The sequence below is a fragment of the Cynoglossus semilaevis genome, chromosome Z (assembly GCF_000523025.1).
Source record: "Cynoglossus semilaevis isolate Cse_v1.0 chromosome Z, Cse_v1.0, whole genome shotgun sequence".
NCBI classification, from domain to species: Eukaryota; Metazoa; Chordata; class Actinopteri; order Pleuronectiformes; family Cynoglossidae; genus Cynoglossus; species Cynoglossus semilaevis.
In genome coordinates this window covers 6162962-6173795 of record NC_024328.1, presented here as the reverse complement: position 1 = coordinate 6173795, position 10834 = coordinate 6162962, and the positions used below count along the sequence as shown (strand labels likewise).

General features: G+C 39.0%; 3 protein-coding genes across 3 annotated transcripts in view; 1 reads left to right on the top strand and 2 right to left on the bottom strand.

The window, feature by feature from the left end:
• Window positions 1-1530: 1530 nt before the first annotated feature.
• Window positions 1531-6740, bottom strand: fbxo4 (F-box protein 4). The gene is made up of 7 exons (XM_008336040.3): window positions 6469-6740; window positions 5575-5855; window positions 5262-5482; window positions 4709-4784; window positions 4460-4629; window positions 4161-4372; window positions 1531-4069 (listed from the first exon to the last, which is right to left on the bottom strand). Exons 1-7 carry the CDS (start codon window positions 6616-6618, stop codon window positions 3977-3979), a joined length of 1203 nt encoding a protein of 400 aa, XP_008334262.1. The 5' UTR covers window positions 6619-6740; the 3' UTR covers window positions 1531-3976.
• A 94-nt stretch (window positions 6741-6834) lies between these two features.
• Window positions 6835-9713, bottom strand: rimoc1 (rab7a interacting mon1-ccz1 complex subunit 1). Its single transcript, XM_008336041.3, has 6 exons — window positions 9534-9713; window positions 8889-9001; window positions 8386-8532; window positions 8107-8238; window positions 7888-8002; window positions 6835-7811 (listed from the first exon to the last, which is right to left on the bottom strand). The coding sequence occupies exons 1-6, from the start codon at window positions 9625-9627 to the stop codon at window positions 7579-7581; spliced, it is 834 nt and encodes a 277-aa protein (XP_008334263.1). The 5' UTR covers window positions 9628-9713; the 3' UTR covers window positions 6835-7578.
• Window positions 9714-10658: 945 nt separating this feature from the next.
• The window catches only part of oxct1a (3-oxoacid CoA transferase 1a), a 30612-nt gene continuing 30436 nt past the window's right edge, over window positions 10659-10834 (top strand). The window contains exon 1 of the mRNA XM_008336043.3: window positions 10659-10723. The gene's annotated coding sequence lies outside the window, so the exon portion shown is untranslated. The remainder of the gene's footprint in view (window positions 10724-10834) is intronic.

Below are 10834 nucleotides of genomic sequence, written 5' to 3'. Positions count from 1 at the left end.
CTTTTCTTCTAACTCACAGCCCACCTGTGGGGCATAACCACTAACAACATTAATCATCTCTCCTTCTATTTCTACCTTCACACACATCAACCTGTCTGACTTGACTTGTTTCACCTCTACCACATTTTTTTACATATTCTTCCTTTAGGATCACCCCTACTCCATTTCTCTTCCCATCTGAACCATGATAGAACAGTTTGTAGCCTCCTCCAATGTTTCTAGCCTTACTGCCCTTCCACCTGGTCTCCTGCACTCACAATATGTCTACTCTTCTTCTCTCCATCACATCAGCTATTTCTCTGCTTTTCCCTGTCATTGTACCTACATTCAAAGTTCCAAACTTCAGACTAACACTTCTATTCTTCATCTTTTCTCTTTTTCTCCTAACCAAACGCCCTCCTCTTCTTCTCTGTCTCTGACTCTGTCTCTGACCAACAGTAGTCCAATTTCCATCAGTGCCCTGTTGGTCAACGGCACTGTTGGCGGTCGTTGTTAACCCGGGCCTCGACCGATCCGGTATAGAAATCGTTTTATTGATCTGCATATTTGATTTAGCTAAACGTTTTACGCCGGATGCCCTTCCTGACGCAACCCTCACCATTTATCCGGGCTTGGGACCGGCACTATAAACACAGCTTCGTGTACCCTAGTGGCTGGCTTTTTACTTTTCTCTCCCCAATTAAAAATTGTATTTGTGTTGTTTGCTTCCTGTCACCCAAAACGCATTTAGTGCATACTCACATTGCAAGTGCAGCCAACAGCCAAGTGTGTTCTCAATCAATATTGGATTAAGGAAAAAAAGATGATAGCTACGGCAGTAACGTGCAGACACACACACATGCACAGCCTTTTGTCAAATGTCAGTGTGCTCTTACTTTTATATCTTATTTATTAAAAGTTATAGAGAGTCGTTTAAAAACAGCTCGCTATTCTGAACCCACTTTCAGTTTTACAAATCCTTAATCTGTCATGTATCAGCAGGAGGTGGTTTCGGGACGGATGTGGAGAGGAAGGGAGGAAATTGAAGTGAACTGGTGAGATTGCAGGGGATGAGTTTGATCCACAGAGTATCAGCATGAGAGCTCCACCATGTGCAAAACAACACAATTAAGAAGAACGCTTGGACTAATCAGTGCATGCATCATGTAAATTATTGTTTTTTTTTTTTCAATGCCTGCTTTAATCTCGGCTGTTATGGCGGAATACAAATTAGGAATTTAGCTCTAATGAAAGTAGGAGAGAAGGGAAAACTGGGAAGTGACGGATGTGGACGAGATGAACAACAGGTGATGGCAAGGATGATGTAAAAAGGAGGAGTCGGGAGTGAGGGGGGGGGGTGCAGTGACACACAGGCAACAGATTTGCTTTTAAAAGTCAAACAGCAATAAGGAAATGAATCCTCTTTGGATTGCTATCATTTAATAAAGACTTATGTTCTACCTCTATTTTTACTGTGAGTGTTTTTGATTTAATAAACAGGGCTTTAAAAAATGGATACCACTTTAATGAATATTTAAACTAACTGATACCTTTTCTTTTCAACAAGCTTTATTGCATTTATACAAAAACAATTTTATTAGCCAAACATTTACAGCATCTCTGGACATTGGACAAATAACACTTTACCCAATGTCCAAATGCAATATACTTGAGAATTATCATAAAAAAACAAGGCATCAAATACAATTTCAAACAGAAATATAAAATTATGAAACATTAGTTTTATCTGGTATACTGAAATGTTGCTTCATAATATAAAAAATACTCAACTCTTTATAATAACATGGTAAAGAAGACTAAACTAAGTTGTTTTTTCACAGACAAGCTATTTTTTCTAATTCTTGTTGATATAACATTTTGGTATTTCAATTATTAGCTTCCTTTTAGTTCTTTCTGTGTGATGGGCTATCGTAACCCACCCTGACCTGGCCACTGATCCTGAAAATGATGGAGACTTTGAAGACTGAAGAATGTTTCTTGGGAGTGACATCACATGTCCTCTGTCCTTAAGTTATCTGGAAAGGTATGCACAAGTGGCTATTTCCTCTTTTTTGTTACTACAGGGGTCCTGAACTTATGTCGAAGTTTAGTTTCTACGAAACATAAACTTGATTCTGTTTGGAAACCGGAGCTCGTACACTGTATAATAGCTAACCTAACTGTGGGGGCAGTGGTGGATTAAGGTTTTAGGTTCGAGTCCACTAGCTGCCAAATTACCACTGAGGAGCTCTGAGCATGACACCGTCCCCACACACTGCTCCCCTTAAAGCTGCCCACTGTTCACTTTGGTGATGGGTTAAAAGCAGAGGTCACAGACTTCTGTGTAGCGCTGCGTGACAGCAGTTGGCAATTTTTTAACACTGTGCATCGGTATGACGGAACAAGACTTTAGAAATTTGTGGGAGATCACAGCGGAACTATCGTAAACCAAGGACCATGTACTCAGGAGCCACTTTGATTGGGTACATATTGTAGGGTCTCCCCCCTACAAACCTCTGCACATTAATGTCAGCAGTGTTGGTCCACAGCACAAAGCACTTTCATTTCTGTCCTCATCAGTGAAAGTTCACATTCAGTCAAAGGTTTATAGTAAGCAGTATAACAAGAGTACAGTGTGTACTGTTGTTCTCCACACGGCCACACTGAGAACAGGCTCTCCTCTCTCCGTGCGCCACCCTTCTTGTTGGGCATCCTTAAAGACAAACATATGGAACACAGCACACACACACAGCATAATAGCACACATACACACTATAATCTAACAACACTCAGACGTCTTAAATCCTTGTGTTAGTGTGTACCTTTTATTACACATGCATCTGCAACAGTGATGGACAAACAACTGTCCCTTTATCATTTTCCACTTTTAAACTCACAGTGAAAGAAAAGGTCTGCGTCACCACTGTTCAGCTCAGTTAATACACCTAAATTGGAGCAATTATGTCCTATCTACCTATAAATCTGTATAAAAATGATTGCTAGGACTAAGGAAGCCTTAATGGAAAAAGCTGTGGAAAAAAACATACTTTGCGGTTACCAAGGGGAGTGGAACAAAAGAGCAAACACATTATCTTGTCATGCCTGTGGCATTCACATGGCATTAGGGCCAACAAGTGGAATATAAAACAGTTTATTTTAACATTCATTAGAAAAGTGCTTGTTTCATGTGTCAGAAATCTATTTATTGTCATATATTTGTGGTTTTGGCCAAGTATGGCATAGGAAATTAGTTATTCTACCCATGTCAACATGAAAATGTTGAGGAGATTTTATTACTGCTGAGCACATGATGTATTTTAAACCTTTACTAAAAGCTACGGGTTAACATAGCTCAGAGACAGATTCCTATGCTTTTAGGCTGCATGCTAGAATTTTACATATCTGTTTACTTACTAATTTAATATAGCCTCTGAAAGGGTATATTAAAATAGTTCAGAAGTCCTCTTAATGCTATTGGCTTAAAAAGATGAATCTTTACTATATTTAAATATGCTTTAGAGTATATTAAGTCGACATACAAATGATGGACAGGACAATGAGACAAAACACTCATTATTTGTACGTTGTTTTAGGATAAGAAGTCCTTCATTCTTTTTACCATAATGACACCGCAGACTGCACATTATTAAATGGCAGCATCATTCGTGTGTCTTTGCATCAATATATAAAATGTTTTTGCACCATCATTTTCAGAAATGTTCTATTTATTTCACCGTGTAAGTCTGTCTGTATCACTGTTGTTTTTTGTTTTAAAGTGAATGTTGAATACTATCTTCCTCATTATGATCGATTGTTTCATTCTTTACTGTAAATGTCCGTTATAATAAAAAGTATTTTTTGTTGTTGTTACTTTAATTACCAAGAACACAATTTTTAAAATCAATGACAGTGTTCCATTCCTGGAACAGTGGTCATGTGGTTCAAATTTTACTTGTTTCCAGGTTTTGATTCCTCAGTCAAGAGAGGAGTGAAGCAACTAGCTAGTGTAAAGTTTAACTCCAGAGCATCTGAGAAGCCAGGAAATACCATCCAGAAGACCTGACAGGGATTCTGCCACTGTGTCCTGCACCTGAACAGGGAGATTGACAGGAAAAATAAAACCAACATACTGTATGACTCTGATGTGGAAATATCGAATATATAGGGTATTAAACAGTTACCATCCAGGGATTAGGCAGTTTTGTCAGACCGAGTCTCTGTGCCATGTAGACACAGGCAGTTCGATGGCTGCTCCCAACATTCTGGAGGCTGCTGTGTCGACTCGCTTCTCCTCTGGAGACACAGGACAGCACCAGCAGAGGCCGCGGCGATGTGGAGTCCTTGGCTGAGCTCATCACAGCCTGGATCTGAGCCACCTCTGACTGCCCTCCGCCTGTTTAAAATAAGGTTGTTTATTTTCAAGTCCTATGCAAGTCATGGTGGTAGCAACCAAACAGAAAATAAAAATGTCTTGTCTCACTTCTCCCAGGCTCAGCATTGGCTACGTAGATGAAACCATCCACCACCTGGCACACTTGCTGAACCTGAGGGGAGGGGCTGTACACGGGACAACCAGAGTCGTCTTCTTCAATGGTAAAAAGTTTATTAGTCACGTCCTGCTGGTTCATTCTGGCTCTTTCTCTCTCTGCCCTGCAAACATCCAAGGTTTTATTATATGCAGTCATGCATTTATATCGTTTTTTAAAAATATTTTATTTTAAAAACCTACCTATTTGTTGAGTATAAAGTCAGGATATTGAATCTGTGTTGGTTGTTAAAGACGTAACTAATTCCCGAGCCAACACCTAGCGAGAAGTTAATGTTAATAATGTTACAGAAATGAGCTAAGCCTGTCACCTGCTGGTGAACACATTAACCTACAATAAGTACGTTCAGGTTTCTCTATAAAAAGTTGAAAAATGGGACTAGTAACCAAAACCAGGTTACTAGTGTTGAACTCTGACCACTAAAAGTATATGGCTTCCTTGTACAAAAAATGCAAAGAGCATTTAGAATTCTATCAGGGATGCAACAATATACCAATATTAGTAACTGCTCTGATGCTTAATTCAAATACTTGTACTCCAAAACATCTGATGATCCAGCAGCCTGATGCAAAGAATTGTTTTGGTCTGATACAATAAAATTAATGAAACAGATATAGACGCACCATAGTGCTGAATATGCTCTTGGTTTGTGTGTTGCATCATCAATTAACAAATTAGGTTGTATTTGATTATATTTTTAGCACTAGTGGTATTTCTTTGGCAAAAACACTTCACCATTTATCTGTCGCTGTGGCGTCCCCAACACAGGAAGCACATGTGGAGAATGCATGAGCCTTGTGACCAAAGAAACTTCCAGTTGCTCTATACCAGGGCCAAACATGGCATAACGCGGTTCAGAGGATGGGACCAGAGATTGAAGGAACGAGGTGAGGACTTCATACGCTGGCCGTGACGGAAGCCACTGTTTTCTAGAGTGTGGACACGCTCTGAGATATCTTGTTAAAAAAAAATCCAAAACACACCAAAAAGGTCAAACAAACACATAATGAGCATATGATGGAAACAAAATATAATATAAAATACCTACTCTGACATGAAGTCACATTTTAACTCTGTTCCTGTCTCATCTACTTCCTGTGCATCAGACAGGTTCTCATCTTCACTGATTACGCGCTGTGGTACATCATATAATTCCAGCTGTGGCATCGTCAGGTGATCAATAGAGGGCCAGTACGGCATGTCCCTAAGAAGGAAGTACTTCCACAGTATTGGATCTCTAATCATGGCTCTCCAGTAGCGACTGCTGGCCCCCAAACGGCAGAGATCCACAGGAGAGAGAAAGGTCATGATCACGAACTGGAGGTCCACCTATAGGGTAAGTAGGCTTTTGTTACCAGTGCTGTGGAAGCCAGCAGTTAAATTAGTCAATGTCGTTAATGTTAAACAATTAATGTCGAACAATTGAAGCAACTTAGTAAGAACACCATAAATCAGTCTTTTGGGGCTGCTTATAAAATAGTATTGTGGCTGTTTTTGAAAGGAACATTATTGTTGTATACAATTTCAACAGCACAAATTATTATTAATTAGCCATATCTGGTTATCCACGAACAGGAAATGAAACGAACATAAAAGATGAGTCTCTAAATCTTAAGATTAGCATAAGGGTACAACAGTGTTCATGTAAAATTAGTCACGTTTCAGTGCGTTCTTGTAACTCGATTTGGCACCATCTAGTGGTCACGGTTAAAAGTACACTCAAATATGTGGGGTTGTTTACAAGATTTTAAACTTATAACTTTTTTCAACATGTATTAGTAGTGTTGCTTCTGCATTAATTCCAAACTGCACTATAAATATCTATGAATTTATTCATAAATATTTAAAATGTATAATTTACGAGATTGTTAGAGCAGGTTTACTACAGCTCATATATATTCGAATTAACAAAACCAAAAATATGAGCCCAGACATGACTCACCGGTAAAATGTCCAGAAATCCGGGTTCCGGTGGTTCCGGGGCTAAATTTGGTTTTGTCTCGTTTTTAACGAGTTTACTTCTGTCGGGAAAATAGCGGTCTCTAAACCTCTTGAGGCTGCGAATCACTGCGTAGTCTGCGAGCTGCTCCATCCTGCCACATTTGACTCCAACTAGCAAAATACCAAACTATTCTGATTAAAACTCACTGTCACCACTGACTGCGACAACTCATCCAACGTTTTCCAGCCTCTGCAGCACTTCCTTGTTGCTGGCGAAAGAGGTGCATTATGGGTAAAGCAGTCTTTCGGCAAAACTCAAAAGTATTTTTGAACAGCTCGATTTGGATCAAACGGAGAGAAACAAAGATTTTTTAAAATATTATGTGTTTATTGTCAGCATGGACATTAAAAACTGAATCGGGTTTTCGTTCAAACAATGAAAGAGTTTCTAATTATTGTTACAGCATCACTTTGAATAAAGTGGCAGATGTATGAAAGTTGCAACAGATGGAACACGTACAAATCTTAGCACACTGTGATTAGTCATGAAGACATTGTTTGAACACTTTTCAATCCCCTCCTAAATTCAATGCATCTGCAGTTATATTAAAAGCATAACAAAATGGTAATAAAACAATAAATAAACTGTTACTGTGCAATGTATTTTTTCCAGCTAAATTATCTTAAACTTGTAACAATTTCATAACAAAAAAATAAAAAAGGTCAGTTTAATGTTATTGTTAATATTGTTAATATAATTATTACAACACATTCTTAGAGCAAAACAGACGGCCCCCATCAAAAGTCCGTAATAAGGATGATAACTGCTTTTCCAACAGGACAGGGCATAGAAAGTGAGTCAAAAGTTTTCTCTGAAGCACCTGCTGCTTTTACACCACCTCTGTTACAACTTACTTTTTCACCTGCTTTGGCCACAGGTCATTTGGCATTGGATGTTTCCAGTAGACACTGATTGAGTCATTAATTTCTTAATTTCTGCATTCTCTGTGCCTAGTCTCAACCTTCCACAACAATATGCCCCGTGGTGATGGGTTCAATTTGGGGTTGAATACTGAGCTTAGATCTGTGCCTGGGAGTAACGTTTGGAGCTTCACTGTAGAATACTAAGGATTTCCTTGGCATTCTCTGTGTTCCATCCCTGGCCCTGCAGAGGGCCCTCACAGGCAAGCACGTATTTGTTAAGGATCTGAGTGCCAATGTCCCGAAACTGTAGGCGGTCTTCTTTTCGGTCCATATCGGCACTACAGTCCTCATACTTGACTGCCCAGAAACACATTTCCCCAATGTACATCATTGTCAGCAGGTGTGTGTCCGAAAAGATCCCTGTAAATGATATGATAGAATAATCAAAAGAGAACACAAAATACAGCGCTGTTACCCACAAATGAGAGATAGGCACCTTCGGACAGGAAGCTGGCTGTTGAAGTGTCGTGAAGGACCACTCCATCATTGAGCTTCACTGAGCTTCTCACTTGCAACATTCGCATCAGGTAGCGCACACCTTCCTGAATACACTGGATTTGAAAAGTGCTACAATCAGATAAACATTAAAGCTCACTGGGCAAATGATGATCAAACCCCCCAAAATAATAGGATGACATAATAAGGAGTGTGTTACCTTAAGGAAAGTTTCCTTATTTTTCTTGATCCACTGTTTTCTTTGATGAAGTGTGTGGCAGTACATGTACAGCAGAGCACCACGTCTCCAGTACAGGCATTCTAGAAGCTCTAGACCCAACACAGACTGCACCTGCAACAGACCACAGACAAAAAAACCCCAAGTGTTCACAATTGTTAAACATTTCTACTTTCTTTTTCACTAATCCACAATCCATGTTCTACATTTACACGGTCTTCTCCTGTCTTAATTTAACAAAACAATGACACACATCTATACCTCTTGTGTTGGTGCTAGCCTTCCTGCCAAAACTTCTGGCTCAGTCAGGTCTTGCAACAGCTGCTGAATTTTAAATGGTGAACAGTCTTCTGGAAACTCCTGATCCACAAGCTTGTTCTCTTCATAAAATGTAATATCAAGAACCACCTGCAAGATGAAAAACAAATTATGTAATTCCTAGTTACAAGCCTACATCAAGTGAACACTATCTTATTCATGGTATTTTTAAGTGAACTAATTTTGCTGCTTATACATAGGTTTTCATTATTTTTGGTTTTCATCTTTTAAGCAAACAATCTACACATAACTTGCATGAAATAGCACCTCTCAGCAGAATAAGATAAAGAATGCTCCAACTTTTTTAGCCAAGAACAAATGAACAATTTTCAGATTCCACTACATTATAACTGGAACCAGGTATAAAAATGCAGACTAATGAAACAGATCTGTATCAATGTTTTGTCTAAGTTCTAATTATTCACCATACATTATCTGTCAGTTACCTGTGTGTAATCCTGAAGTAGCTTGGAAATGTTGCTACTCTCACCTCCTCCTTGTCTGAAATGGCCCTTCAACTTCTCTAGTATAGCGGATGCATTCTGTAAATAATCATCATCTGTGGGGTAGAAAAGGCACATTTAAACGGATATATAAATCTAACAAAATGCAATTCGGTTACTGTTGTTTATAATGTTTTTAATGGCGAAGGCAATGGACATTGAACAATGCTGCTAGAGACACAATACAATGCGAGTTTTAACCGACATAAAACGGGTATTGGACTGAAAACTGTGAGTTTTAATTCATGTGACATCACGAACCATGTTCTACTCGGCGACAATCGAACATTTAAGCTAACATCAGCGAACACAGACTATTTTGAAACATATTGTGTTGTATAACACATGTTTAACACATGTAGCCGGTGATGTGTTGTTTTCTTTTTTCCTAACATAAGTGTCAGCAGTTGTAGTGAGCAACATTGATATTTCATCAGATAGCAGCTGTTGTTATGGTTGCAGCCTGGGCTTAGATAACGTTAGCTCGTCTGCTAGTTGGCTAATAAAACTACAAATGAATATCGTACACGGACGGCCCTTACAGATAACAATCAAGGGAAATAATAAACGGTGGCGTCCAATCGATACCTTGCTTTTCAGCTCTGAGACTGGAACACTTGACGTCTAACTCAAATATCCTTCTCTCCAACTCAAACCCTTGTCGCCTGTAATCGTCGGCCATGACTAAACGTGTTGGTCACGTGAGTGGGAGATTCCTCACGTGTCCTCCGAAGCAAGTTTTACAGTAAATTCTATAAATGAACGTCCAGATGTAATGTGTAGTTGGGGTCAGAGGAGACGATAATCGTGGGAATCAAAGGAAAGAAAAACTTCAAAGACATAAAATAAACAGCACATACAGAAAGAGAGGGTTTATTTTATGTTTTTTAATACATGCGGCTGTCGGTTAGAAATTCGCCCCAATTTCTTTAACAACAAAGTGTGTTTCTAAAGTATCCTAAAGTTATCTCCCGTAAAAGGTGTGTAAATTACAATCTGACATTTTCTTATTCGATCGGAAAACGGAAGCACGTCACAGTCTGTTGTCATTCACTATTGGGAAATATATTAATCAGTATAAAAGGGGTATATTGTATTTATGAATATGGGCAATTGAATATATGCTTTATTAAAGAAAATACGATTTAATGTGAACGTAGTCTCACTGGTTTCACCAGCATTTTATCAAAACGGAAAGAAAACACAAGAAAACACCAGCCTTGTTCATTCGGAAAATCGGAAAAGTTATCAACATTTGAACCCATGGGTCACTGTTAATCCCTTATGCATCCACAATTCCACAGAGGAAAAATGTGACCTTGCAAGGTTATATTTCAACAATGTACGAATCACTCACTGCGAACTAATCACTCTCTGCGAGTGAATCAGTCTCTGCGAATTAATCACTAATTGTCTCACTGCGAACTGTCTCACTAAGTGTCAAACTGAGTTTTACATTCACTTGTCCCATACAAGGATTTTTCATTTGTGACAGACTGCTCGGGCTGCACATATTCGTTCTCACAGATTTGTTCACAAATTCGCTCTCACAGGTTCGTTCAAATATTTGTTCTCACAGAGTTGTTCAACAATTCGTTGTCACAGATTCGTTTTCGCAGAGTCGTTCTCGTAGATTCGTCCAAAGTTTTGTTCTCGCAGATTCGTTTTCATTTGTCACGTGACAGACAGCTCGGGTCTCTTTTGCTCTCATTCATTTTAGTCACTGTTACGCGGTTAAACAACAATGACAGGGAGGATGAAGGACACAAGTCATTGAGGTGTGTTTTTCTTCCTTAGCTTTTCACATGGTTCGAATTGGTTATGGCATTTTGTGTACTTTGTAGACTTTGTCAGCGGAAGCAAATCTGTTTTTTTTACTTTACACTCTT